This window comes from Manacus candei, unplaced genomic scaffold (assembly GCF_025592945.1).
Source record: "Manacus candei isolate 608988 ecotype Guabito, Panama unplaced genomic scaffold, ASM2559294v1 h1tg000017l, whole genome shotgun sequence".
Taxonomy (NCBI): domain Eukaryota; kingdom Metazoa; phylum Chordata; class Aves; order Passeriformes; family Pipridae; genus Manacus; species Manacus candei.
Window position 1 is genome coordinate 12,198,985 of NW_026138065.1, and position 27,838 is coordinate 12,226,822.

Consider the following 27,838-nt stretch of genomic DNA (forward strand, 5'->3'; position numbering starts at 1 on the left):
CATGGAAGGGAAGGACTGGCACAGAGGTATCAATCAAAATTCTAGTCTCTAAGCCACAAATGTGTTAGCCCATGGGAACCAGAAGAATGTGTCAAAAGAATCAATGTGCCTTTACCCTTCATTATACAGTAATAAAGAAGAATTTACGAATCTGTATCTGACTTGCTCTTCTCCCTTTTGTCTCCCTGAAGCAGGGTAACAGAACACACACACACCAAGTTACCCAAATCCCGTATCTAAGACAGCAGAAATCTGATTATAATACTATGCTCTGTCAGTTCTCCGGAGATCTTATAACAGTTTGTTATTGCTAATTCAGGCTCAGAAGCCCCAGTGAGATAGGCTAAAGCCAGTATTTTCATTTTTAGGTATGAGTAAACTGAGACCGAGTGAGGGGCTATGGCTCATGGAGTATTGCTTCAGGAAGACATCTTAGAATTGTGGCATTGTTGCATTGGAGCAGACTAGTTAATGAAGGTTTGTCCCCCAGAATTCCAGAGCAGTGTGCCTGCTTAGCTTAATGGGGTTGGTCACACATGGGCAGTTGCCACCACCAGATAAATCAGAGGAAAGTGTAAAATTCCTCTGGCAAAAATTCATATTGTTCCCAGGGCATCTACTAATCTCTTCTGTTAAAAACACTGTCTCCCTCTTGCTTAATTGCACTAAGATCTTTGAGTCCATTCTCCAGGATATATCAAAAGGAAAAAAAAGTAATTCTGTGGGCAGGGATGCTGGTGTTCAGGTTTCTTTTACCCATTAGAGAATTGGAATAGTCTGTTATTGCTGTTGTAATGAAAATACAGCTCTCCTTCCAAGTCTTTAGAATGACAAAGGAACTGATTTTATGGTTGGTTACATATTCATTTTAATGGAATTTTCCTTCTCCCCTCATTAGCCAAGAAGGGGAATGTTTCAGATTACCGCTATCCCCTGCAGTTTTCTGTGTTCTCCTAGGGAGGTGAACATATCCAGGAGGCAAATGAAACCTGCTTTGGTTCTCTCTAAATATTTGAATACCCAGGATTCCCTTAAAGGATTTTTCATTTATCTGCCTCTCCTTCTGCGTGCACATCTCAGCTGATCTAAGAAACTCATCCTGCTTTTCCACTGAAAATATTCACAGTCGTGTCTGATTTATCATGACAGTGTAGAAGACAAGCACTTTTCCATGCTCAGTTCAAGACACCTTTGCAATCCATCTTCTTCTTCTCCTGCACCTCCATAGTCATCTGAGTTTTGCAGAGCTGTAATTTGCAAAAACTAATGCCATGAACATGACCGTGCAATCACCTCTCTGTTTTCTGGGATTGGATTATTCAGATTATGGTTCATCTTTAGTATGGCTGCAGCGGGAGTTGGGTGTGATACACTTCATATTATCACTTAGCTGCAGAGGTGGAGAGCTGGACATACCACTTAAAGGGTTGGAAATCACAGAGCTGATCTGTGTTGCATGGAGCCCCAGCTATAAACCTTGTCAGACTCAGTGCCTGTGCCACACTGGCAGGACAGGTGGGCTGTCAGGAATAGTGTGCAGGGACAATTTCCAGAGCCACAAGCAGTGTGACTGACTACAGCTGTGCACAGTAGCTCTGCTCAAGCTGGATCTGAGCTAATGCCGTGCAGAACATCTGCAGCTCCGTGCTCCTGGTTCCAGCACTTGTTTGTTCAAGTCCTGGTGGAGACCTAGATACAGCTGCAAACCTAGATCCAGGCTAGCACTGCGCTGGATTAGTGAAGCCTCTCTCCGGAAGACTAAGGAATGCTAGTGTGACTGTAAGAGCCAACCAAGCTCTGATATGGCCAAATAGGCTCAACTGAACTCAGAGCTGCACTGGACACAGACATTGTGTATATTATATTGTGCTCTCAGGAGCACCCAGTAGTATTTGTATAGGTTTCTCATCTCACAGGTTTATCTGTTACCTTTGATAATGGAAATTTTACTATAGGATCTCTCTTCCATCTCTTATCCAGTAGTATTTAGGTATACGGGAAAAACAAATATGGCAGCTGAGATTTGGAAATTTGCCAAAACCTGCAACTGCAGCAGCTTAGTATCCACACTTACATTCTTAGTTGAATACATTTTTCAAGAGATTCTAAAGATGAAAAACTGCCCAGGTACGACTTTATCAAACACAACCTCATTCTTGGCTCGTTTGTTGCCTCTGATACTTTACTTATTTACACAAAGATAAGATCAACACATTCAACCTAGAGTAGCACCTGTCTTACATTTCCAGGAAGGTAGGGAATGTCCAGGCAGCATGCTGAGACTGAGTATGCCACTGGAGAGACCACCTGACACAGAAAAAAATGGACTGGTTTCTCTAGCTGGGGTGCTAAATTAATTAACTGTAGTTTGTAATATATTTGATATGCTTTGGGCCTTTAATGTTCAAGAAAAACAATACTTTGGAGGGAAATAACAGTAAATAATTGTTTGAACTAGCTGATCATGACTACCATTTCTCAGCTTCTAGCTCCATTCCCAAGTCCTTGGCTGTCATTTTTGCCCCATTCCTTCAAGCTGATTTAATAGAAAGCATATTTGCACACATATTTCGTTTCACTTCAGTTTCTCCAAAACTAAGCTTCTCTGAGATTTTTGGCTTCCTGTACCTGCTTTTTGCCACAGCTTCTCATTTTTCTCTTTGTTTTGGCTGTGATACAAAAACAGAGATTCTGAGCAACTTTGCTTATTGAGGTTCCATTTTTTGAAAGAACCAGGAAATAACAGTTTTCTTCACGGAAAATTCTATTGGTTGTTTTCCTTTTTAATGCCTCTTCTATCTCTTTCTTAAGGATCTGTACTGCCCTTTTAATTTATTCTAGTTCTTCACATCTCTTTTTCCCCTCCTATTCTTCCTTAGTTTTCCTCCTCTAACCTTTCATTTCCTCTTTCTTTCCAGCCTCTCTCCACTGTGGAGCAGAAACTCCCATTTTCCTCAGTCCTGCAGGGTTTTTCTCTTGCCATGATTTGCATGAAAAGCCTTCCACCTTTAAAATGGCTTTCATCTTTAGAGTAGAAAAGTATACCTTGGTGTTACCCATAATATTTGAATATAGCATGGGGTTTTGAGTGTTATGCTTCAATTAAATATCCTCTGCACTGCATCCTCTTTCTACATGTCATTCTCCAGTATTGTCCTAAATTCCTGGACAAGCCATGAAGACATATATTGATTCAGAAGTCCCACTTGAGAGCTGAAGTTAATGCCATGGTTTTCTGAGGCTTGTAGGAAGTTTTGAGGTGGTTATTAGCCGATTAATAATCATAGGAGTATGAATAATCTCCTTAGCCAAATCACTGCCCTGCCAGTAGCATCTGACAGGCTGAGAAACCCACTTGAATGCAGAGATATGTACCCAGATTCACCAAACAGGGCATTTCAGCAGGGATGTTTAAAATTAAAACTATATTTCAGTAAATGAAATTTACATCAGTAAAATGTAAGCATGTAACTTTCCATCTGCAGTCAAACTGCAGTCATACAAGATCCTCTACATGACTGCAGGGACCTGTCTGGTAGTCAGAAATGCAAGTTTATTTTGAGTTTCACTTTTGAATCTATAAAATGAGGCACAGCTTCATTATGTTTGAGCTTGTATCCTACAGAGAATTTAAACTGTCCTACAGCTATGGATTGTAAATCCCTGACCTGACATGGTAGTGAGCAATACTTGTTTGCTCCTTCCTTGCTACAACCATTAGAGAAGTGCTTTCTCTTGATCAGAGGCCACAAAATTAATTCCTACAGATCTCAGGCTAGCTGATGGGTTAGTTAGTCTCTTCTCTTTCTGTCATCAAAAGAACTGTACAGAATGAGTAAAAAGAAGCCATGAACATGCAGAACAGTGCAATTATTTCAAATTCATATTTTTACCAGCTCTTAATCATGCCAGCAGTTTCCTCCCACTCTGCTTCATGTGCTGAGCCTCCTCGTTTCCTTTAATCATTAATTAGAGCACTTGTCAAGCAAAAAGATTCTCACAAAATCCAAGGCTCCCCTGAATTTAGTGATTGCCAACCCTGTCAGCCTTCCGGCAAAGTTTATTAGTTATGTTTTAGCTTCTCCATTCACAATAAAACAGTTTGTCAATGTATTGATCCTTACTGGTTATATTGTGGGATAGCCACTTTCCTGACACATACTAGTGCCAAAGGGACACTTGCACCAAATACATGCCATAAAATAATTGTTCTAAAAAGCAATAGCAAGAATGAGGAAGGAGGGGACAAAAATGTGCAGAGTTTAGGATTTCTTAATTTAAGATACCTTGTTTCACTTGCTGGTTTCTCTTCTCCCTGTCAGAAGTTTTTCCCCTTAACATAGACGTTCCTTCCCACTTGCGTAAATTGTAAATCTGATGTCCCAGACTGAATTTAGTTGTGCTGTTTAGTGGAAACACACCAGGCTGAGCATCAGTATAAATACACAGACTTCTGTGAATGTCTGGATTTTTTTGCATAGTGAAGTCATAAGTCTTGTCTGGTAATCTAAATCCTGCTAAAGGGAAATTCAGACAGAACAGTAATTGAAACACAGATTTACAATGGTAAAATATGAAAGACAGCTGTCACAATCCCTTTTGCCTCGAGGTATGAATGAAAAAAACCCCAAAGCAATTTTCTGTAACACCTAATCTAAACCTCCTCTGGAGCAACTTGAGACCACTTCCTCTCTCCCTATCACTTGCTACTCAGGAAAAGAAACTGACCCCCACCTTGCTACAACCTCCTTTGAGGTGCAAGAAATTTGCTTGCACAGACTTAAAGTGCTTTGCCCAGACCTATTGTTTTGTGACCTTATCTATTATTTTGTGTTTGAAATTATATTTCAAGTTCCTTGATACAGGAATCCCACATGTATTTTTCAGTGTAGAGGTTTATAGAATACACTCAGGTGACTTTAAAACCATATTAGAAGAAAGAAAACATAATATGGCAATGATTCTGAATTTCACAGACATTCATTATTGTACATCTCCACCTGTTTTTACTTCTCATATAAAGGATTCTGCATTAGACTTGGAATTAAAGATTGCAGGTGGGTGAACTGCAGCAAAGGCCATAAGCATAATGGTTTTATTATATTTTAGTTATTTAGACCTGCTGTCACCCATATAAGTAAAGGCAAATCTCTCCACCCAGCCAACTGATCAGAACACTGTTTTCACCACAGATGTCACTTAAGACTGAAGTTATTAGCTCAAAATGCTTTTTATAGTGTTTCTTGAGTATTTAAAGATCCCTTTGTCTTGTGGAAATACCAGTTCTTCAGGAAAGAAGTTGCCTTCTGTCTTCCTCAGACATATTTTACTATTGCTCAATTTTGCTATTGCTAGGACACTGATAGTTCCTTCTGCTTTTACACAGGGTTTTATTCCAAGCATTTTCTGTAAATCTACATTACAGAAACTAATGTTGATTCAGCCACAGAGTTTAACATTGCACTCTTAACTCACTATGCCTATCTAAACTACCTGAGCACAGATAGTGCTTGTAGCTATGGTACCTGAGTGCTCAAGCAGACAACTCCACACCAGTTTTATTTAAGAGTAAATAGAGCAAACCAGAGAATTGTGCAGTTACGAGATCAGAAGTCTCTCTCAAATGTGCTCAGACTCCATACTGGCTGTGCCATTCTGTTGATTGTTTTTGCCAGAGTTTGTTCTCCAGGTGACATGGGACAGCAGAAAGAATTTCTGAGAAACCACTGGATTCTTGGTCTCTGGGCAATGACAACAGCAGCACAAACTGACCTTAACTATTACTGATGAACCCTCCCTATAAATACAAGCAATGCAGGAAAGCAGCTGATGTTGCAGCTTCTTTGTAAAACTCTTGATTCAGTGTGCAATAAATGGTGCTTACAGTGTACCTTTACTACAGAACTCCACAGCTTTCAGATATTCAACAGTATTCAAATATTCAACTTTAAAAGCCCTCCCCAATTTAACACAGAGCCCCTGATGCATCCCTAACTAGGTAGGATAATTAGATGAACCAGGCACACAACACTGTTACACTAAGGATAGTCTCTGTGGCAAATCTTTGAAAAGCAAAAGATAAAACTCCCCCTGGAATACACAAAGAAGCAATAACCATATGGGGATTGTGATGTTGAATATATCAGATAAATCAAGAAAAATATATCTCAGGGTAAGTCACCATATGGCAGGCATCAGCAAGGCTTAGACATTCTCCTCAGCTTGGGCTGTGTGTTTCTTACACAGGTCACAGAAAAAAATTGCTAATACCAGGAAAAAAGTGAAAGATCAAAGTCTGCACATGAGTTAAAAGTATCTCAACATGTGGGAACAGCACGTAATCCATGGAGCAAAAGGAGCAGTGTACTATATTGCCATCTGATGCTTCCAACACCTGACTGCACACAGGGGCACAGCCACCTCAGTTCCCTCAGCCTGCAGCCTGGTCTTCTGACCACCATATTTGAATTATAAAGAAAAGAGTAATCAGATCTCATATTGCAGGACAAACAGTCATCACACGAGGAGATAATTAGAATATCTCTTTGCTCAAATCTTATACCATGCTGATTACCATGTTTTTTGAAAATGCACCATGCAGTAAAAATTCAACTGTTGTTTTTTCTCTCTCCCCTACCCAGCATCTCTTCTTAGGAATTGCTTCCTGTCTATTTATCTTCTGTCCAGGACCACTCAACAGGTCATGTATGCTTTAGAGACTGTTTTCCTTCGACTGAAGCATCGTACAGTCATCCTTGCCAACAGCGATATAAGTGATTTGACAGAGCAACAGATGTGTGACAGCATCTATGCTAGGAATGGTTTCCTCCCTTTCTGGAAGCAGTTCATACATTCACAAACTGGTCAAATTTGTTTTGTAATGCATTGGTCCATCATTTAGTGAAAGTGAGTTAGCAATTTCCAAGGTAATTCCCCTATTTTCCTGTGAACAGCTCTGACAGGAGCCCCCGGGGAAATAACCATTAAGCAAACATCTGTGTACTTCCTATCTGTCAACATCTCAACAGCTTCAGAAGTGGGGGCTGACATGACGGACCTGCCAGCTTTACCAGAGCCCAAATTCTGAGGCAGCTGAGATTAGCAGAAACTCTAAACTGTGCAAAGTAGCAAATTGCTGTTTTCCTAAATGTATTTTGTTCGCCTTGATACAATATATGTCAATTTTTACAATAAAAACCTCCCTTGAGAATCTGCTGCAGGATTAGCATTGTCATCTGTCTAGTGATGATACATTGTACTGTCAACTTGTCAAAATGATTAACTGAACTCAAAAGCTAAATTTTTAGTACTTTCATGATAAATTAAATGCATAGAGGGTTCTTTCTGTTTGTCAGCATCTGCTATGTTTTAGTAATTTGGCTCTGATGATGGAGGGAAAAGGAAAAACAGAGTGGGGAGAAAGACAGGTAAGGAAAACCATGAATCTTGAGAAAAATAAGACTGTTATCTGCCCATCAACCTTAAGATTAAAATCACTCAAAAAACGATGGGCAATTTTATTTTCACTTAAGAAAAAAACATTAAAGCAACTTGCTACTTCACATTCTCAGAAGTACAATCTACCAAACACCTGTTACCTAATAGTTTCTACAATATTTTCAGGGGAACAGAATATGTTACTGAACTTCCTTGCCAACACTTCCAAACTACACCTGAAATACACCTTTGCATAGTACCTAGCAGAGAATATTTTCTTCAGTTAGATAACTAACAAAACTGTGATCTTATGTCACCCTTATTATATACTAAAACCAGGGATGTGCTGCAAGTGACATTAGTGACAGAGACTGTACAGCAGTTACCTTGATACAAATTTGTAATCAAGTTGAAAACATTTAATATTTTGGATATAGATATTACACAAGCATCTCAGTGGAACAGAAGTCAAACATTACATTTGATGCAGGACTGCTACAGGCAGCCACGGGCATTCTCTATGGTGTTTTAGCAGTAGGCACATAAATTTATGTCTTGCCCAAGACAGCATGGTTGATTTGGCTTGCCCACTACCACAATCAGTGAAGACAACTAGAGATCATATTCAATACATAAAATATAGATATATACTAGCTTCAGTGTTCAGCCAGCTTCCAACCAACTACATAGGAAGCCAGGATTTGGCACCCTTGGAAAGCAGATGATCTAAACTATTTTGTCATCTCCTGTCCTTAGAAACTGCTATAGATAGACACCAGCTTTACTCGTAGGTCAGTTGGTTGATGTGGCACTGAATATTCATGTTTCATCAGCTCCTGTCTGTCTCATCTCCTTCAGAGAGAAAAAAATCCTTGCAACCTTTACAAGAGCATCTCCTTGACTATGGATTGTGACAGGCTAAAGTGAAATGCCAGGCCCTTTCATGAGCTTCTTCAATACATAAATCTGGTGAAAGGATCATTTTTTGAATAAGCCTTCTTCCTCTTCCCTTATCCCTCTGAGAGAATATCTGAAATGTGTAATAGTTAAGCTTAAAAATCATAGCATTTAAGTTATTGGAACAGCCATCTCCCTAAACAGCTACCACTGGGAGCAGTTCAGAGTTAATGCTTGGAAAACAAGACAGAAAATGCCCTGGAGTATCAGCAAACTCATGGCTTTTGTTTCTGAGGTTGCCCATATTAAAGACGACATGAAGGGAAAACAGCATCCTCTTTGAGCAGATGTTTTAATCACCCTAGTCATGTACTAGAGCCCCCACATGTTGGCCCATCATTCAAATAGATATGTGCCAGTGTGAGAGACAGTGGAAGTTCTTAAACACACCGACAGTCAAACCTGAATCTGGCAAATGCCAATTTCTTGCTGTAAGTCATGAGTCCTAGTCTAGTTTGAAACAAAAAGAAAGGTCAGTTTAATGGGGAATTCAGATCTCATAAAATATGCAGGATAACATAGGTATGCTTATACTATTGCTCCCAGTTCCAGAAAAGTAGAAAGAATACTGGAGCTTGCTGGCTGTTCCAATCAGGGGCTATTACTAAATCACAATTGTGATAAAAGTTACCCCAGTTAGTTTTTCAGACTTTGAAAGTACTAACCCAGTATTCAGTGTTCTCTGCCCAAACTCTTCTACAGGTCTGCAGCTGGAAGAGATACTTTTGACAAGGGAGCTACCTGTACTTCCCTCCATTTAAATAAACCTTCGCACCAATCCTATATGAGAACATAGACAATGTCTGTGTAGTAATTATATGATTTATTTCCCTTTCAGTAGATTGAACTTGAGAATGGGAGAACAGAACTGTCACTGGCAGAAAGCCCTTCCATTCTGCAGTTACAAAAGGGGATGAAAACTGCCAGAAACAGGACAAGAAAGCAGGACCATTAAACATATGGGACAGAGTTAAGTGTACACATCAGCTAGAAAGCTGTCGGCTGGGAATATTTGTATACCCCTACTGTTATCTCCCATGTCTTTGCTGAAAAACACATTTCTTCTAACAGCCTCAATTGAAAAGCAGTGCTTTTTTATCCTCCTACTAGGTTTTAACCTAGACAGTACTGTGACAACATCAAAAGCGTAGGTAATTCCTTTCCTCATTCTATTCATTCCAAAGCTAGCCATTATCACTAATAACCAGATAAATCAAAATATAACTATAATGTAAGTTTATATACTTCTACTAACACTATATAGCTTAGAACACGGCTAAAAGATCACCATGACATGTATTCCATTTATATTAATAAAACTCCATTTATCTGTTTATTAATAGTGAAAATTTAGCTTAAAATACATCTATAAAATAAAGTGTCACCACCGTTATGTGATGTTGAAATCTGAACAGCATTAAGTAGCAATAAAACTACACTATGTCAGCACCTTGGCAAAAATATCTTTTCACCCAGCAGTTGATAAAGAAACATGATAATGTCACATCTGAATTAAAACAAGAAGGATATTTATGTAGAGGTCTAGCACAGAGCATTCACCATAAAGAATGCACTTGACAGAAATACATCTATTTGTACAACATTCTCCTTTCTTAAAATACACATCATAAGTGTTCATTTCATTAGATTGTTGGAAAGCAAGACTTTTCAGTTCCTTATAGTGGCTCAGTTTAATACATTGCAATGATGGATTGATAGTAAATTGCCTTGTTAAACAGCAGGCACTTAAAGAACTGCACCAGGCAGCCTCAGCTGTGCCTTAAGCAAATTTCTAATACTCTTACCATGTCCCTCACTGACATATGCAAGTATATTTGTTTGTGCCTGATCTCTTCATAGATGTTGTGCCTAATGAAACCATTAAATCAAGCTGCAAAAGGGCTATTTATCAAAAAGTAAACACCTCTGAATAGAATTCACACTTGTTCTCATGCATCTCCAAGGCAAGGGCAATTAGGAGTAATCATTGCTAGAATCACTTTTATATGGCTTTCAAGCAGCAATCCTGGAATCTGTAACAAAGCTTACTACCTAAGAATACAACAGTCCATATTTTCAAAGCTCAAAAATTCTCTGAATCAATTAGGGATCTCTCATTAGCAAAGTGGGTGCATGAACACAGCTGATTTGCTTGTAGCCATTTGCATACATCAGGTATGCAGAAATATGTGCAAGTATGCGTGACCTGCAAGGCAGAGAAGTCTTTCTATTAAATAAGCACAGCTATGTCTCAATCTGTGCTGCTGCCCTGTGCATGAGCTCCAGGCAGTAGGTCACACAATTTGAGAATAACCGAGGCACGAGGCAGTAGCTAAGGGTAGACCAGGGAGCGGACACACTGGAAAGCAGTTACATCCCCACGAGGATTTTATCCCAAAGAAAAGGCAGTTCAGGGGTGACCTTATTGCTCTCTACAACTACCTGAAAGGAGGTTGTAGCCAGGTGGGGCTTGGCCTCTACTGACAGGTAACAAACAACAGGACAAGAGGGCATAGCCTCGAACTGTGGAGGGGAGGTTCAGGTTGGACATCGGGAGGATTTCTTTACAGAAAGTGTTATTAAACATTGGAATCGACTGCCCAGGAAGGTGGTGGAGACACCATTCCTGGATGTGTTCAAGAAACAACTGGATGCGGCACTTGGTGCCATGGTCTATTTGCCAAGGTGGTGTTCGGTCACCGGCTGGACTCAATGATGTCAGAGGTCTCTTCCAACCTAATTGACTCTGTGATTCTGAGGATGATCAAATCCCCTGGCTATTCAACAGATGTGCTTCCCTGGCTCGGGGCAGGTTGATCACCTGCATATAGCACGTGTGGGCCCCGAGCAGCAAATCCTGTCTTCTAAAATCCATACCACAAGGGGTAGTGAAGGACTATAAATGAAACTGGGGACTGACAAGCAAGTCTCAGGTAAAAGCATGTGTATGACCTGACAGATCTGAAAATGCAAAAACTACTCCACAGTGCACAGAAGGGTGGGTCATCTCCATTTCCTCCTCAATAAACACACAATGTGAAAACCCAGAATTTTCCTTTTACCTCTTGCGGAGGAAATAATTAACTCACAAATACACTCAGTGCCTTGAAGAAGTCAATGAACATAAGGATGCCAGTGATCGAGTTGGTATATTTAGAGTTTCCAAAAAGTTTTTGATAAGGTTTTTCACAGAATGTAACTCTGCTATGTGCTACCACCAGAAACAGGATACCAGAGTAGGGAGATTGTAGCACTCACCAAGGCTCCCAGAAACTGAGCTATCATAGGGCATAGAATGGCCCTTCACAAAGAAATAATGTTCAAAGGATAGAAAACCAAGTATATTTTTTATATTCTAATAATACCTTCTCTTGCAACTTGATTTTGTTCCAGAGATGGTGATATTTCAGTGCTAAGCAATACCACTATCTCTCTCATACATATGCCATAAATCTTCACATCCAAAAAACCACAGGGAGGTGTTTGATCAAACAGAGCTACAGCTGTGTTTCCACAAACACATTGGTAACATTCTGGCTCTGCAAGCCAGAAGGGAGTCTGGGGAGCAGTCAGTTTGTTGCTGAGGGTGAAGACTTGTGAATATTGTAGTTTCTCTCAGTTATGCAGTCTTCAAAAAAAAAAAAAAAGTTAGCAATTTAAATGTCAACCTTCAAGCTGATGTTTACCACCTTAAAAAGCAGATGACAAAGAACAGTTGTTCATAAATGGGACTAAAGTTGGCACTGCACAGACTAGGAATGCAACTTCCCAATGACTCAGCTGCAACAAGGGATATTTTTGTGATGCATCTACTCTTACTAAATGGAATATGCTTTTACCTACACATCTTGGTTCTCCTGATGCTTTTGAAGCAAAACCCACACACTTTTCCAGCTACAGAAGGTCAGCATATTATTGGGGGAGAAAAAGGGAAAAAGAATGACAAATCACAGAAATACAGAGAATCAAAAAAGATCTTATACAATTATTTTTTGTGCTTTGAGCTATAAGGCAAAAATTGCCCACTTTCCAGGATGTTTAAATTAATTACCACAGCCTACAAGGATATTTAAGTAACAGTTAATAGAGGGTAAAATACAAAATAAGTAACAAGTGTTCTGTTTATGTGCATTTTTCTTTGTATTGTGATTTGGTCTGTATCTGGTCTTTACAACTCACGCTCCACTGATGTGTCTTGGTCATTTAAGCTTCAACTGCCAATGCTCATTAACAAGTGAGCCCAACACAGAATTAGAAACAACTTTGAAATAAATCCTCAGGCTATACCATCCAAACTGACTGCACTCTACTACTGTTTGGAAAGGCAGCTGTATTTCCACTTCAGTCTGCAATCCCTTCACAAGCCCTACCTCTTGATGATGTTACAAGTCTAAGCCTGAAGATAAACTGGACCCTTACCAGAACAAGGAGAAAGAATATTTCTTCTTAGCTTTACTCTCATCCAACTCCTTTTTCTCCTCACTATGCTTTACTGTGTTTTTTCTTCTAGTCTAATATATCCAGCACTTGCTACGAATTGCATTATCTTGAACACAATCAAAATTCTGCATGAGGGCCACAATGAAAATTTCTCAAAGGCCTCAAGAGGCCTCTGATTTGTCAAGACAAAGCAAAAAATCATTTTAACTTGGACACATGGCCTGGGAATGGCTTCAGCATGCACTCCTTCTCATTGACTGGATTATGCTGCTTTCTGTCTTACTTTGAGCCTGTACCCTATTATGCAAATATAATTTCTAAAGTAAGGCTTTCTCCCCTCAATATTCCCACATGTTGTGTCACAATTTAGTAACTGAGGTGAGTGGCAGCTTATGCTTCAAAATCCACACATCTACTTTTTAAAATGAACAGCAGGATCTGACACTTAAAAAATCTCATTTTTCTTCTTAAAATCTAATTATAACTGTCAAACGTATTAACTATTGTATAACAAATCAACACACAAAAGAAATTAGATCCAATTATACTATGGCATTGTATGGTTTTCTCTGGTACCTCAGCTTGATCTTACAACTTGGTATCATACTTCTTTTTTGGAGTTTGACCTCTCCACTTTGTAGGTAACAAAGGGTATAGACATTCATGGAGGGAATAGCATGACACACGTACTAATGCTTAAAAGATTATATTATAGAGAAATATAGTGTTGTTACTGGAGAAAAGCCACTGCTTTAGGGCATGAAGTTCTGAAATCCAGGCAAGGCTTACAAAAATTCTGTTCAATATGTGAGGCTGATAAGATAAAGGAAGATAAAGGCCTACTATTATGAATCAAACATTCAGTGCTCCCACATTTCATGGCAGTCTGATGAAATCAAGTGCTAAATACTCTGAAAAATCAAGCCTTTTTCTGGCTTGTTTGAAAACAAAATCCCAAGTCTTAAAATATTTCCCTACTTTTTTTTTTGTGAAATGAAGTAAATACTCATACACTTCATCCAGAGCGTACAGCAGCACATCCTGGTAGCAACATCCCACAGCTGTTGTTCGCAGTAGTTTCGTGGATGCCCACTGGCCTGAAAGTCACTGCAAAAATCACCAGCATTTTCTATATTGATATTAAGACTGTCATTATGAGTTAATATAACAATGATGACGTCATTAACTTCCTTGCCATGACGAGAAATCAATACAGTTCTGCCAAAACTCTTCTATTCGTGCATGCAATATGTGAGCAGCATCAGACAAGTCTCTAACATTATTTTAATAAAACTACAGACAAGCAGTTAAGCACAAAAGATCACTTTATTTTTCAAATCACACCCCTCTCATTCTTGAAAAGGTGTATTTCTAATTGTCACTGTTTTAAATATACTCTATATTTTCCTGTGAAGTTAAATACTTTGAAGAAGAATCCCCAAAGAAATAAATACAAAGCACAACAGTTTCACTTTATGATTTGCTTTGAGTATTGTCTGGTCCTGCATCCACTCTGTCAATTTTTGCTGTTCCTTGAAACTCTTGAAAAAGAAATCCACAGTCAGCATTCCTTGCTCTCCAGAGCCCTCTGCTTATCAGCTGTTAATACAAACTGTTAATACAATGCCAGAGCATGCACAGAATAGCTTACAGCAGTTTAGTAATTCTAAAACTTTCATTACAAATACATGTTGCTACTAAGGAAATAACTGGGATGCTTCTTTTCTGGATGCACATAGAAAATTCCATGTTACAAAATGCTTGTTTGATGATGTCCACGTCTGCTGGTGAAAAGGAAATCAGTACTAACAAGGTTTGCCAGGTTGTACAATGGGTAACTTACAAAACCAGACAATTCCCAAAGTTATCAACTGGATCAACTGCAGCACAATCTGCAACCATCATTTTACCTGAAACCTAATTAGCCCAAAGGGTGGGTAATGCACATCCATGGCAGTATAAAATGATAGCAAGGTCATCAGAACATGCCTTGTGGGGTTTATTCTCATATGATGAGCACAGTCCAATGCAACAACACGGCTCCTGCTCACAGCCAGGAAGGGAGGTCTGACGATGCAATTTTATGGCAGTTGTCATGGCAATGGAGAGGTGAAAGTAGTCCAGTGCAGGCAGCATCATGTCCCTTCAAAGAGAAAGTTGAAGCACTTCCCATACCAGAAGTTGCTCTCCTGAAAAGCTTTTCTTGAAAGAGGTATCAGCGTGAGCCTGAATGGGTGCGGCTGTGAACTCATCCCAGTTACATGTCTCACCTGGAACAGTATTCCTGAAAATGCAATCATGGTCTGGCAGGCTGATTTCGCTACATACTCATGCACTTAAGGAACATACAAAGGCTATGATAAATTCTAAAAATTGCAGCTGAAACTCGTACCTGTTCACAACAAGGTCTGAGGTAGTTTAGAACCACTCTATGAGAAAGAAGGAAAGGGATTTAATGCACAAAAATTTGAAGATACAATTATAATTGCTACAGAGAAGGGGAGTGTAACAAAGTGTAAAACAGATTTAAACTACTGTCTGTCAGGAAAGAGGAGCTAAACACAGAAATAAGTGAAAAAGTTCACTAAAAGCTAAACTTCTATTTAGCCTGGCTCTGAACATTAACATTCACTACAAAACAAACAAACAAACAAAACAACAAATCTAACAGTAATGAAATTTAGCAAAGCAGAAAGGAAATTTTACAAGAGATTGGACAAGGTTAACAGACATAGGGTCCAAATTGTGAAGTAGCACTGAACTTCACAAAGTGAATCAACATGCTCAGTGTGATGTTTGGATCTCTGACAGCTTCACACAGGGACACTGAAAAGTTACAAATGCTTTCAAGATTCACTTTTGATGATGCAGTTTATTTAGAAAAGAATATTTATGTACAATCAATGCATTAAGCAATGCACAACTAACAAATTGAGCATATATCTGGTGCATCAGGGTGAGAAAGAAATACTTACATTTATATTTAAGCATAATTTAGATTAACCAGCACAAAACCTGACCTACTTCTTAAGTCAACAGTAAACTTCTTACTGATTTTTCTCTTAAGGGTAACAGATTTTAAACAGATTATGGAAGCACAAGGTCCAAAAGGGTTAGTATTTTGCATATCCATAGACAGCCAAATTTAAATGCTGCTCACTAGCACTTGTCAGCCTAGTGGCAGTTGCCTTTAAAGTCTGATGTGAATGAAAGGGGATGAGGATATTTTATTCAGCATATGACAAAGAGGAAAAATAAAGAAAGTTTTAAAATTCCTTAAAATATCACAATATGGAGGAAAGCTGCAGGGAACACCAGTGATATGATGCTAGATAGGGAGGAAAAGAGAAGAGGTAACAAGCAGATGGGGGAATGCATGTAGGAAAAAGTAACAGCTGAAAAGACTGGAGACAAACAGAACTAGCTCAGACCACAAGAATCATATCTTTGTGTTGCTCTTCCCATAAAAACTACTGAAGCCTCACTCCCTATGTTCTCTTTTAGTGCTCACATTCAGGTGAGTGAGATTCCTTAACAAAATTCCCTAAATTAAAACAGAAAGGCCATGCAGAAACACATCTTTGCCAATAGTCACTTCAACTTGGGTAACACATACATTTTCTTTGCTATATATGCACAGATGCAACCATGCAATTCCATACCAGTCTTTCCCTTAAACTGCTCCTTGCAACACCAGCTCTTGCTTTAACTGACATTTTTAAATCTAATCATCTACCTTCCATGAATTTTGTATTATTGTATAAAAACATTCACTATAAGTATTTACCTCTCAAAATGAATAAGGGACATAACTCCTGAAATAGGTCCAAAGAAGAAGAAGAAGAAGAAGAAATTCTTTACTGTGAGGGTGGTGAGACACTGGAACAGGTTGCTCAGAGAAGCTGTGGATGTCCCACCCCTGAAGGTGTTCAAGGCCAGGTTGAATGGGGCTCTGAGCAACCTGGTCTAGTGAAGGTGTCTCTGCCCATGGCAGGGAGGCTGGAACTCAATGATCTTTAAGGTCCCTTCCAAACTGAATCATTCTATGATTCCCTGCTTCCTCTACTGAAAAGAAGCTGTGATAACTACTGTTCACTGGCACATAGCTCAGACACACAAACCCTCATCTGAACAGTAATACTGTCCAATTTACTTGATATTTCAGGAGTCAGCTGTACTTTTTGGACATGTAGAATTTGGTGTAAAAGACTATATAGATTTGTTTTGTAAATTCCTCAGACTACTAAATATAGACTGAAGTTGTTCATGTATATCTGCCAAATCTCAGGAGTCACTGGATAATTAAAAAAATTATGACAAACTAGGTTACCTTGTTTTAACCAAGCATCTGCACAAAGAGAATAGATGTGCCAAGATGATAAATACGAAAAGAATGAGTAGAAGTTCATTTTACCAATAGTGCAGCTTTCCTCCTCTATTATAGATCAGGGTTTAAAGTAGTAGGAGGCACTGGAGAGGTATGTTTACACCTGTGCAGGGTGATGCCACCACTCATTCAAGCTTTTAGTAATCCGAACTTCAATTCCATTATGGTTATGTAAGGAATCAATTATCATTTTTTGCCAAACACCGAATTGTATTATTCTATTAAGGTTGGAAGGAATGAGTAAGAGAAGAGAAGTAATTCTCTAATGACTGTTTGGTGATAATGTCTAATGCCAAGGGTGGAAGGAACTGATTCTTCACCTCCACCATTTGTATGTATTGTAGTAATGAAACACATACAGAATGATAAAACTGGTATGTAGTTGTACTGCCAGTCAGTCTATTGGTAAATGACAGATATCTGTAGTTTCCTCATTCTATACTGAAGTTTTTAATTTGGACTTTCTTTCTCTAAGAAAAGCAGCAGGGTGGCTTTAAAACTTTTCACAGTAAACAGTCAAACACAGACCCAGATTCTATCATGGAATATGAGTGGGACTTTGACACTATCTCAGCCAAAGCTTTGCAATGAGCCTTGGGAAGGGCCAAAAAGACTGCAGGGTGTTTTTGAGCAGTTAACTGAAATCATATGAAGGCTCACTCTGTAAACACTGCAAGCCATAGCAGACAAGGCAGCTAGGAGGAATATCTGTGTTCTTTGGACTGTAGCCCTGTCTTTGAAATTAGCATTTAACTTGCTCTGTGTTTTATACACCCCAGCCAAAACACTAATACTTGACAACTGGGCAACAAAGCACTTTGGACCTGCTCACCCATACCTTGTTTGGACATTAGCACTTAAGCAACCATAACATAGTCACCATCCTGCCATACCACAGGAGCAGCACTTCCCACATGCCTGAAGACATTTTATTTGTTTGTTTGTTTGTTTTTAGTTTTGGAGCTTTAGAGCCTGTTCTAAATTCAAGCTACATAATTAGCTACTAGCTAGATTTAACATATATATATGTGTGCACACATATATGAATATTTAGGTACTCCTAAAATCTGACCCAGAACTTTTATTTTTGTATCCTGAACAAAGCTTTGTGGAGCTCCTACATAATATATCTAAGTTAACTAGTACAACTGACAACAACAATCAGTTCAGAGAGAACTAATGATTCTAACCTAAATAGACCATTCATTGAGAAACTGGGATGAGAACCAGGCCTCAAGCATCTCCTAGGATCTAAAAACTATTATTTCTGAAGCATGGTTTAGTCCTCTGGCAACTAGTATCATGACACACAAGCCTAAATGTTTACTCTTAAATATATTAATTCTTACTGGCTCTGATTATTTGCTCACTACTCTAGCCACAACAACAAAGTTACCAATGCATTCACTTGCTTATTTGACAGTATACTAACACCTGTCAGAATATCAGCCAATTAATATCTTCATAGAGAAATGCAATGTATAGCATGTGAAATCAAATCTAAGTTCTAGTTCCTTACTGAGTGTCTCTGAACGGGCATCACTTTATTACCAGAACTACGAACACACAACAATCAGACAAGAATGGCATTAACTTTGTCTTCTAATTTTTGTACTGAACATTTAATTAGATTGGAACAATTACAGACATCTTTTGCTTTCTTTCATGGAAACCAACTCTCATCAAGTCAGATACTCAACTGAAAATCCTCTAATGTTACAATTAGTAAAGATGAAGATGCACGAAATTGAATTTTTTAGTAATGCTGAGAAGCATTGAGCTGTTACATGAGTTGTCATAATAAACAAGAAAACTTGATTTTCGTGAGGAAAAAAAAGAAAGAAAGGGAGCTCTAAAGGAAGGAAACTGCAATGAAAAAGAGTTCCTACTCTAAGAAAATTGGTATGTCTCCTCTGTGCTGTCTTTTACATTAGATTTGGGTTAACCTCTCTCACTGCAATTCCATTTAACAAGTCGTTTAACCTTATTTTAGAGCTGATTGGAAATGGCTTGAAAACAGAGCTGAACAATTTTGTCTCACTCAAAAAATTAATTTTCCCAGATAATAATTTTCCCCTACATTTCTGTGAACAAAAAACCCTTTTATTTGCATTTCGGAAAAGTTAACTAAACAAAAAGATTTTTAGAAACGCCTTTGTTGAGCTCCACATTAGTTAAGTCTAAATCTGAATTCAACCCATGGAAGAAAAACTGAGAAAATGAGGCCTGGGGAACTTAAAGATACTAAAGTACCAAATAGAATTAATGGCTCAATAATGACAATACAGTTAGTTGCAGTATGTAGAAATCTAACAGCAGGTCTGTTTCATAGTTTCTGACGAGAAAGCCATGAATGCCTGGTCAGTTCTGCTCTATCCTTGTTGCAAATAAAATATGAGTGATCGCACAGTTCTGAATAACTATAGCATTTCATCACTCTGATAAACCCTGATACTAAGCCATAACAGCACTACTTACTTTCACTGAAAGGAAAAACAAAGGTAAAAAAGAAAAGAAAAAAAACTTCAGAAGAATATACAGGAAGTACACTTGAAATTGGGAGTCAATAAATACAGACAATAATTAGACAGAATGCAAACATTCACACCAAACCACAACTCAATTCTGTGTGGCGTCTTCCTCTGTCACTAGTAATACGTTGCTGATACAACGTTTAAGAGAAGAGACCTCTTCTAGGCAATACAGGTATTAGGGGTGTTTGGTGGTGGGTAATATTAGAAGACCAAGCAGAGTTCAGCTCTCTGAAAACATTATTTCTTTAAATAAAAAGGGTAAAGGTTGAAAATGTCAAGTTGTGGTAGGGCTTGCCTTAAAATCCCAGGAGCTCACTGGGCTCACCTTGGTGACAGGTTCTAAGAGCAACTCTGTATAAAATAAAGACTGAGAAGGGCCATTGTGAGTAAGTCTAATACTAATACCTGCAGGAAGAGACAATGCAAAGTTGTTGGGTTTTTTATTGATTTATGGGGGTAAGGAAACAAAGGGTCTACAGGACCTTGGAGTTTTTGCTCTGGGAATCTCAGATATGTTCATTCATATTCTTGGCAGAGAGTGAATATCATGGGAAATAGACACTTCTGTTCCACAATGAGTCACAGGACAAGATCAAAAAGATGTGCAGTAGGTTATAGTCTACAAGATCATAAAAATTAATTTTGTATCATAAAAATTAATTGTGCACATTAAAGATTGCAAATGGAAAAATCCCATTCTTTCTCTGGGAGCCTAGACTCAGAACAGCTGGCACAACCTTTTCCTAATTTTTTTTTTTAACATTCTCTACAACAGTGACTACTAAATACTAACAGCTAGAAAGTTATGCCCTTTGCTCCACAGTTTGACAAAAGCAGACTTGTTTGATCAAAGTGCAAAGAAATACTATCACTCACACAAAAGGACTTATATCTACCAAAGGCAAGACACACTCCATGCATCTCAGTAGTTCCAGCATGGATTACAACAGGAGAAGTTTTCTGCTTTTACTTTTCAAAGGGAAAAAAATTTCAACTTTTTGGACCTATACTTAAACAAGAGGGTGGTGTCCCCAGTAGCTGGTCTCAATTCTTTCATGCTCCAAAGGCTGCTAAGCCATAAGGTAATCAGCCCCACAGATGAGGAGGTGAGTGTCACAAGCAGAATCCTGTCCCAGAACTCCAGACTGTCTGAGGCAGCTGTAGCACATACATTAGAAGCTTTATACAGCACAGTGGGCATCTATCTTCACCAACAAGCATTCACAAGTCAGGAGACAGCAGTGGGAAGGGAGAGGACTGTCTGAACTAAACTGTAATTTGGCAATGAAAATACTGTAATATTATTGATAAAGCCTAATCAATTTTATTTGAAAGAAGAAAGGACGCTTTTCTTATTAGAAATTTCCTCTGATTCACTGCTACCACCGATTATATTTCTTTTTGGGTTTAGCACAACTAGTATCCAACAGGGAAATTATTTCAAATTAAGTAGTGTGATAAATTAACATACAATTCACTATGTTGATATAACTCATTTTATCACTATGATTATGCAAAGCAAAACCGTATTTATCCTGCACCAGCTTTGTTTTCTTCTGACAAGGCTATTTATCACCATAGGAAATTCCAAGTTCATAAAACTGGTTAGCTGACATTTCCAATATAATATACTTTGTGAGGAGTAACAATCCTCCTAATCAATTTTGCCAATTACATCAGCATTTGTCTTAAAACAGAATGTCTTTATCCCATACTGAAAGACCAACATGGAGTTCTTCCTAAAAGTCATGCAGGTCTAGCGAGTAAGAGACTGCATCATCATCAGTGTGAAAACAGAATAAGCAAAGTAGCAGGCAATGCAATCCAGACAGACACGGATGGATAATGAATTCTGTAACTGTAAAGTAAGAACCAAATTTTTTACAATACAGTGCAAAAGCATCATATTTTGTGAGGCTCATGAGAAATGTTAATGCACACATAGCCTGTGAATTTTTAGCTCTAGACTGTAAAACAATTTTTCTTGGAAAAATGTAAGTTATCTGCAAATTCTTCTTTCTGTATTTGAACAACTGCTTGTCAGTGACTAGATGCAGTTCCACTTTTCTAAACCAAACATTTTTGATGATCTGTTGCAAGTTGTCTTAGAAACGCAGGCAAAATTTAATCATTTTCAGGAGTGAAAAAATATGCTTTTCTTCAAGATGGATGTTTGATTTAGGAATTTCCTTTTTGAGTGTAAGAAATGACAATTTTGTACTTTGAAAAGTCAACTAAGGTCAAGATTAATATAGATACATTAATTAGTTTGTTGATATCATGAATGCTTTTCTTGTCATCCCACTGATGAATGAGGGAATTTGCATCTCAGCAGGTAAACATGTCTGATACTTCCTTAATCTACTGTACAGCATTGACTACAGCCAAAAATAAGAGACAAACTGGAATACAGGGTCAAAATGATTTAGAAAACAGATTACTAGTTACAAAGGAATATGAATGAAGAATCACTTTTAAAAATAACATATATGCTGGACTGATGTGTTCCATAAATATTTTTTTTTGCTAATGAAAGCCTCTAGGGAACAAATACTTATTTCATATGCCTTCCATTCTGCTCCAGTAATTTTAGATTTCCACTGTAGCTCTGCCTTTTATTTCCTTCTGTTTTCCTTGCCTTGGTTAGATTAGAGAGGTAGGGTGTTAATGGGGTAATTGATGAGGATTGAAGACCTATTTTCTCACCCCTTGAAGACCAGCCTGATTTGAACAAATCGAGGAGAGTGAAGCAGTCTCTTCATGTGCTCAGGAAAAGCCTTTTCCATTTCAACGTTTCCAGCTTTCAGACACGGTCCCCTTCGTTCACAAAGAAAGAAAAGGTGCCAGCACAAGAAGGTTCTGAATAATTTCATAGAATGTCATCAAGGCTGCAAAAGCTCCCTTTCAACCTTCTTTATTGTTGGTGAGCATGTGAACGCAAGGTGGATCCAGGAGGGGAATGCAGGGGACTAGTGCTTGCAGCTCAAACAGGGCGAGAAACAAGCTACTGTCCAGCAGTCCCCACCTCTGTTGATGCTACTTCCTTACTACTCTCGTCCTTGTGGGTACTGTTTTGTGCTGGGCACTCAAAATGCACACAGTGAAACACCTGCAGAGAACGAAAAACGAAGATAAAGCAAAACAATTTAATGCTGGCAAAAGCACGATCAAAGTAAGATGAAGTCTATATGGAAGTGTGCAGGCCAGATCAATGACAAAGTAATTAGTCAAATTAGAATGTTTCGCCATGAGGTCAAAAACATTTATCCATGGGCAATAAACTTTAGAAAAGGACACCAGTGGAGCAAGAGAAGGCCTTCAAATTATACCAACCTTTACATATGGCACTAAAAATCAGAAAAATACTTCAAAAGTGGATAGAGATATCTGTAAATTATTCTTTTCCTTGCCAAGTAGCAGAAATATCTACTACATGCTATCAGATGACAACAACAATTATATTGTCTTAAACATATCTTACAATATATTTACTTCCTCAAAAGGCTGAATGTTCACGTACACTAGAAATGAAATTTAAATCATTACCAACATGATTTTATTTCAAGATTGCCCTCTGCTGTAACAGCAATGGTAGCTCTACAGACATGTCCTGGAGTATGTAGAAAGGCATTCAGAGTGTCCACGGAGGCTGCTGCTTCATCAGATGAAATATTCCATTTCAAACAGTGATCATTTACTGATGTTTCAAACAATATCTGGGACCAGTGTACAGGTGACTGTATCTTAGAGGACCATCTGTTTAAGCATTTTTCCATTTTATTTTCTACTTTACTTACTCTTACTTCTACTTACTTCTTGTTCTTGAAGTGCCTGGGAGGAGAAGGGGGAGGAACTCTTTAAAATTGTTACAAAACTTCTTTCCATATGATTTCTCATTGCTACGAATTGCACAGCTTTGCTACAGACTAAACATAAATCTTTTCTTATACTGTTTTAAAATCTGCTATTTTCTCATGCCTTATTGTTTTAAAGCTAAAGCTTCATGAATATTAAAACCTGAATTTTAAAATTACTGTCTTGTCTTAACTTTGTATGCTTTTATGACATTTTCTATTATTCTTGTTGAGAGCAGATCATGTTTTTAAAGTTCTTCTCACAAACAAAGATAATCTCTTATAATCTTAACTGCCCTTTCCCAGACCCTTTCAAGTTAATGTGGGCAAAATCAAATACCATAAACAAGACATGGACATACTACATATTCATACAAGACTACATAATATTATATTTTCTATCCTTTCTTCAATACAACCTAAAATCCTATTATTCTTTTTGACCATCCCTGCTTAAGTGCACACTGAGCAGACATCTGTGTTGACATGTCTGCAATAGCCCCAGGTCTTTTTTGAGGATGTAGCTAGTTAATTCCAATTCTGATAGCACACATGAAACGAATAAAAAAGTATTCACAGTCACTCTTTTTTTTTTAATCCCCATTATATTTTCTTGTGCCTCTCAGTGTAAGAATTCTTGCAGTTCTTTATACAGATACATGGTGATGCATGCTTATATTTCTATATTTATGTACATGCTCACATGCATTGCTATGCCTTTATAATATATACACTTATGAGCAGATTACAAATCCACACCCATAGCCACACACAGACACATGTGCACAAAATGGTTTTTCTCTGCTGTTCTTCTGGTGAGTTTTTTTCTGAAGCTGAACTAATTCCTACAGCGGCATGAATTCTCTCCGTCTGTTACAGTTCTTGAGAAGCTGATTTTTGTATTTAGTTACACTTCTCGAGAAGCCCCTTTTGTACTCATCTCGCCCCCGTGTTTTTAAAGTAACAGCCATTCTCATTTTTCCAGCTGCACTTACAAGGATAAGGCCTTGCAGAAAAGAACATTCTCTCACCTCTTAAGATGCTGCTTTCCTTGAAAGGCAGCACAGTCTAATGAATGGGATAGAAGCCTTCAAATCAGAAGATTCCATATTTCTACTGTATCCCACAACAATAGTGTTATCATTTAAAACCTCACTTTACATAGTGATGCAGATTTTTTAAATACAGTGTGGGTAGCACTAAAATTTATCTAATACTAGTCTAGAAAGTCAGAAGTACCTGATCCTTATATTCTAAAATTAATTTTTACTGATTCTTTCATACTAAATTCTTAATGCTCAAAACATCTGGCACATTAACAAGCCTGTGAATTTAGAACATTTTTCTCAGTTACTCTGCCACATGAAAATGTAAAGAATAGAGCATGTGAGAGAAGCATAAGACTGAGAAGCACAACTGAGCTCAACCGCTTCAGCTGGTATCGGAATTAAGTATTTCAGAACAGTACTACTAAAACAAAGAATCCTGCATGTGTTTCTCTCAAAAGAAAAAGATGACAGTTCAGCATCATCCTCTGACCCACATCAGTTATACTCCTCATGGATATTTTAAGAAAGGTCAGACATACAAAGAAGGAAGGCCAAGTACATACACACTGGTGCAGTAATTTGTAAGATAAAGCTCTCACATCAGCAACTAGGTGTCCTTTCCAGGTCAGTAATACTGAAGAGGAATAACAAGGTAAACTTACATAAAGTATCAGGTGACCTGTCTGACAAATAAATGAAGACAAGAACTAAGGAAAAGTAATCCTTTTCTCTACAAAAGTAGCATGTCTGGGAGCTCAAGAAAAAACCCCAAAGTTACAATTCTATCTTGTTCTAATATACCAAAAAAAAATTCAAATATCAGGACAAAAAATCACTGAACATCACGTCTTCCAAAACCTGGAAAACATGGTAAAGGTAAAAACAAGTTTAAAAGATTAAATAATTCACAAAGTGGAGAAATTTTATGGGATTTTTTTGCAAGTCCAAAAGTCAACTCTTCACTTGGGGAAGTACAGATTGTGCTTCAAAGTTCAAAGGTATGTGTTGGTGCAACAAGCAAGGAGTATTTTTGTACCTATTACAATAATACTCCTTGATAAAAATATGCTGCCATTAGTATATTTTATTTAAAATGAGAATGGTTTGACATAATATACAACCAGCTGTGGGCAAATAATTATGGAAACTGCTGGTATTCTTACTGAAGAGACTACTGAGACTACAGACTCCAGAACAAACCAAGACTTCAGTTACACTACTATTATTTAAATCAGAAATATGAAAAATATCTTGCTTCCTTGTTTGGAAAATTAAAATTTATGCCAAAATATTACAGACCATTTGTTTAATATATCTATAGATACATAAAAGTAATTTAGTAATAATGTGCACACCGATTATGTTCCTACTTTACAGGATTTAGGAGAAACTAAAAAATAATAATAAAAAACCTAAACAAAATTAGTGTTGGGTACAGATTTTAAAAACAAAAGAGGAAAAGACCAAGAACACCAGCATGTGTTTTTAATTCCACTGCGCCACTACATGAATAGCTGTAACCTCAATTTACACATACTGTTCTTCACTAGTTATGCAGTGCTCTATATAAATAAATTACACAGGATATTAAAATCCTTGAAAATAGTAACCAGTTTGAAATTGGAAATATGGCTAAAAGCCTATTACTCTTCAGGGCTTAAAGTTATCTTTAAGAATTAAAAGCTGAAAGTGATATATACTGTAGGCTGGTTTGCTAGGTTCACTCAATGCACCTCAGTCTTTTTTGACAAAGAGTTGAGAACGTACAAACACTGGCACGAGAGGAAACAAGACTGTCATTATGCAGTTGACAAACTCTAACTAATCCAAATGTAACAGTGCTATCCCAAGTTCTTTGTAGAAAGCGTGAAAGTACAACGGTTGGTGGTGAACTACACGTGTGGGATGTAGACATGCATGTGTATACACAGAAGCAGCAGCGTTTGGTGCCTCTTACAGTCTTGTCATATAAAGTCCTAATCTCACAAAGACTTACAAATATTATTAAATTCACATATTGTAAATTGTTTCATTGAAGTCAAGTGTAAAATCTGGACTTCATCTGAGACAATGCACAACGATTACGAAAGACAGAAGCACAAGTAAATAAAGAGAGGATGATACTGCACTTGGTTGGTTAAGGCCCATTTTTTTTTTCTGTATAAAATTAACAATATCTCTTGGTTTGGCCACTATTATTCAAATGATTTAACAGGTATGAAAATTAATTATAAATGAATCTTATGCAAATAAGATTTTCTTAAAAATATGGGATTTTTCTTATGTTTTATTAATTAAAAAGATAATATAAAGGTGATAAAAACCAAGTAATCAGAGACCATACACCTTTCTAGTGTGCTAAAATGGTATTTTCATCGTTTATCGAATAAGGATTAGTTTAAAACCAAACCCAGTAGAAATGTTTGATGGCAGTGTGGAAAGGTCAAAACCAGGAACAGACAATAACATCGTTAAACACTCACATAAGAAAAGCATTCATTCTAATTTTGCTAGATTGCCAGAGCAAAAAAATTAGGTGTGTACATTTGAGAAGGCCTTATTGATTTCACTGCAAGATATGAAAACCTGTATTGTTGTGTATTCATGAAGAATGTAGGTTTTCTTAAAAGTTCCTTACCTCATTAGCTGTGTTGCGAGTTCCAACTATTCTGATAAAAGACGCAGGCTGTTTATCAAAAGTGATTGTTTGCCAGGATCTACAAAGAAAATCCAGAAAGACATACAAATATTGAACACAGTCACAAAAGAATGCATTCAAGTGACTGTAAGTACTATTATCACTTAATAGGGCAAATAGAGAAACACTCTCCATTGCCTGAATTTCCAGCACTCCTCCCTCATGTTTATTTTTAAGTGTCTTGACTCTGCTTATGTCATTTTGTACATACCTTACACCACTATAATTTGTGTGCAGGAACATTAATCATACTATTGTTGAAAGTTAAGAAAGCGGTAAAAGAAAAGAAGCCTAAAATCTAAAATCCTTGGCTAATATTGACTGTATTAGATAAACAAAAGGTCAGACAAATAAAAGTAAATGCATTCTCCTGTTAACTACTCATGAGAAATCATCAGAGCTTGGTTAAAGAAATTACAGATCTAAGGAAAAAAACCCAACAAAACAAACCACCCAAAAACTCAAATAAACTCATCTCACTC

The 27,838-nt window shown here is 37.7% G+C and overlaps 1 protein-coding gene across 2 annotated transcripts in view; it reads right to left on the minus strand.

Moving 5' to 3' along the window:
• Positions 1-14,141: 14,141 nt before the first annotated feature.
• The window catches only part of BTBD9 (BTB domain containing 9), a 118,759-nt gene continuing 105,062 nt past the window's right edge, over positions 14,142-27,838 (minus strand). Inside the window, exons 11-13 of one of the 2 annotated variants that reach the window (XM_051783445.1) lie at positions 27,297-27,375; positions 23,569-23,586; positions 14,142-22,864 (exon numbers count right to left, since the gene is read on the minus strand). In XM_051783445.1, the coding sequence (XP_051639405.1) occupies positions 22,760-22,864; positions 23,569-23,586; positions 27,297-27,375 (202 nt within the window). In that variant the 3' untranslated portion in view covers positions 14,142-22,759. The remainder of the gene's footprint in view (positions 22,865-23,568; positions 23,587-27,296; positions 27,376-27,838) is intronic. The other variant, XM_051783446.1, reaches the window with a different exon arrangement.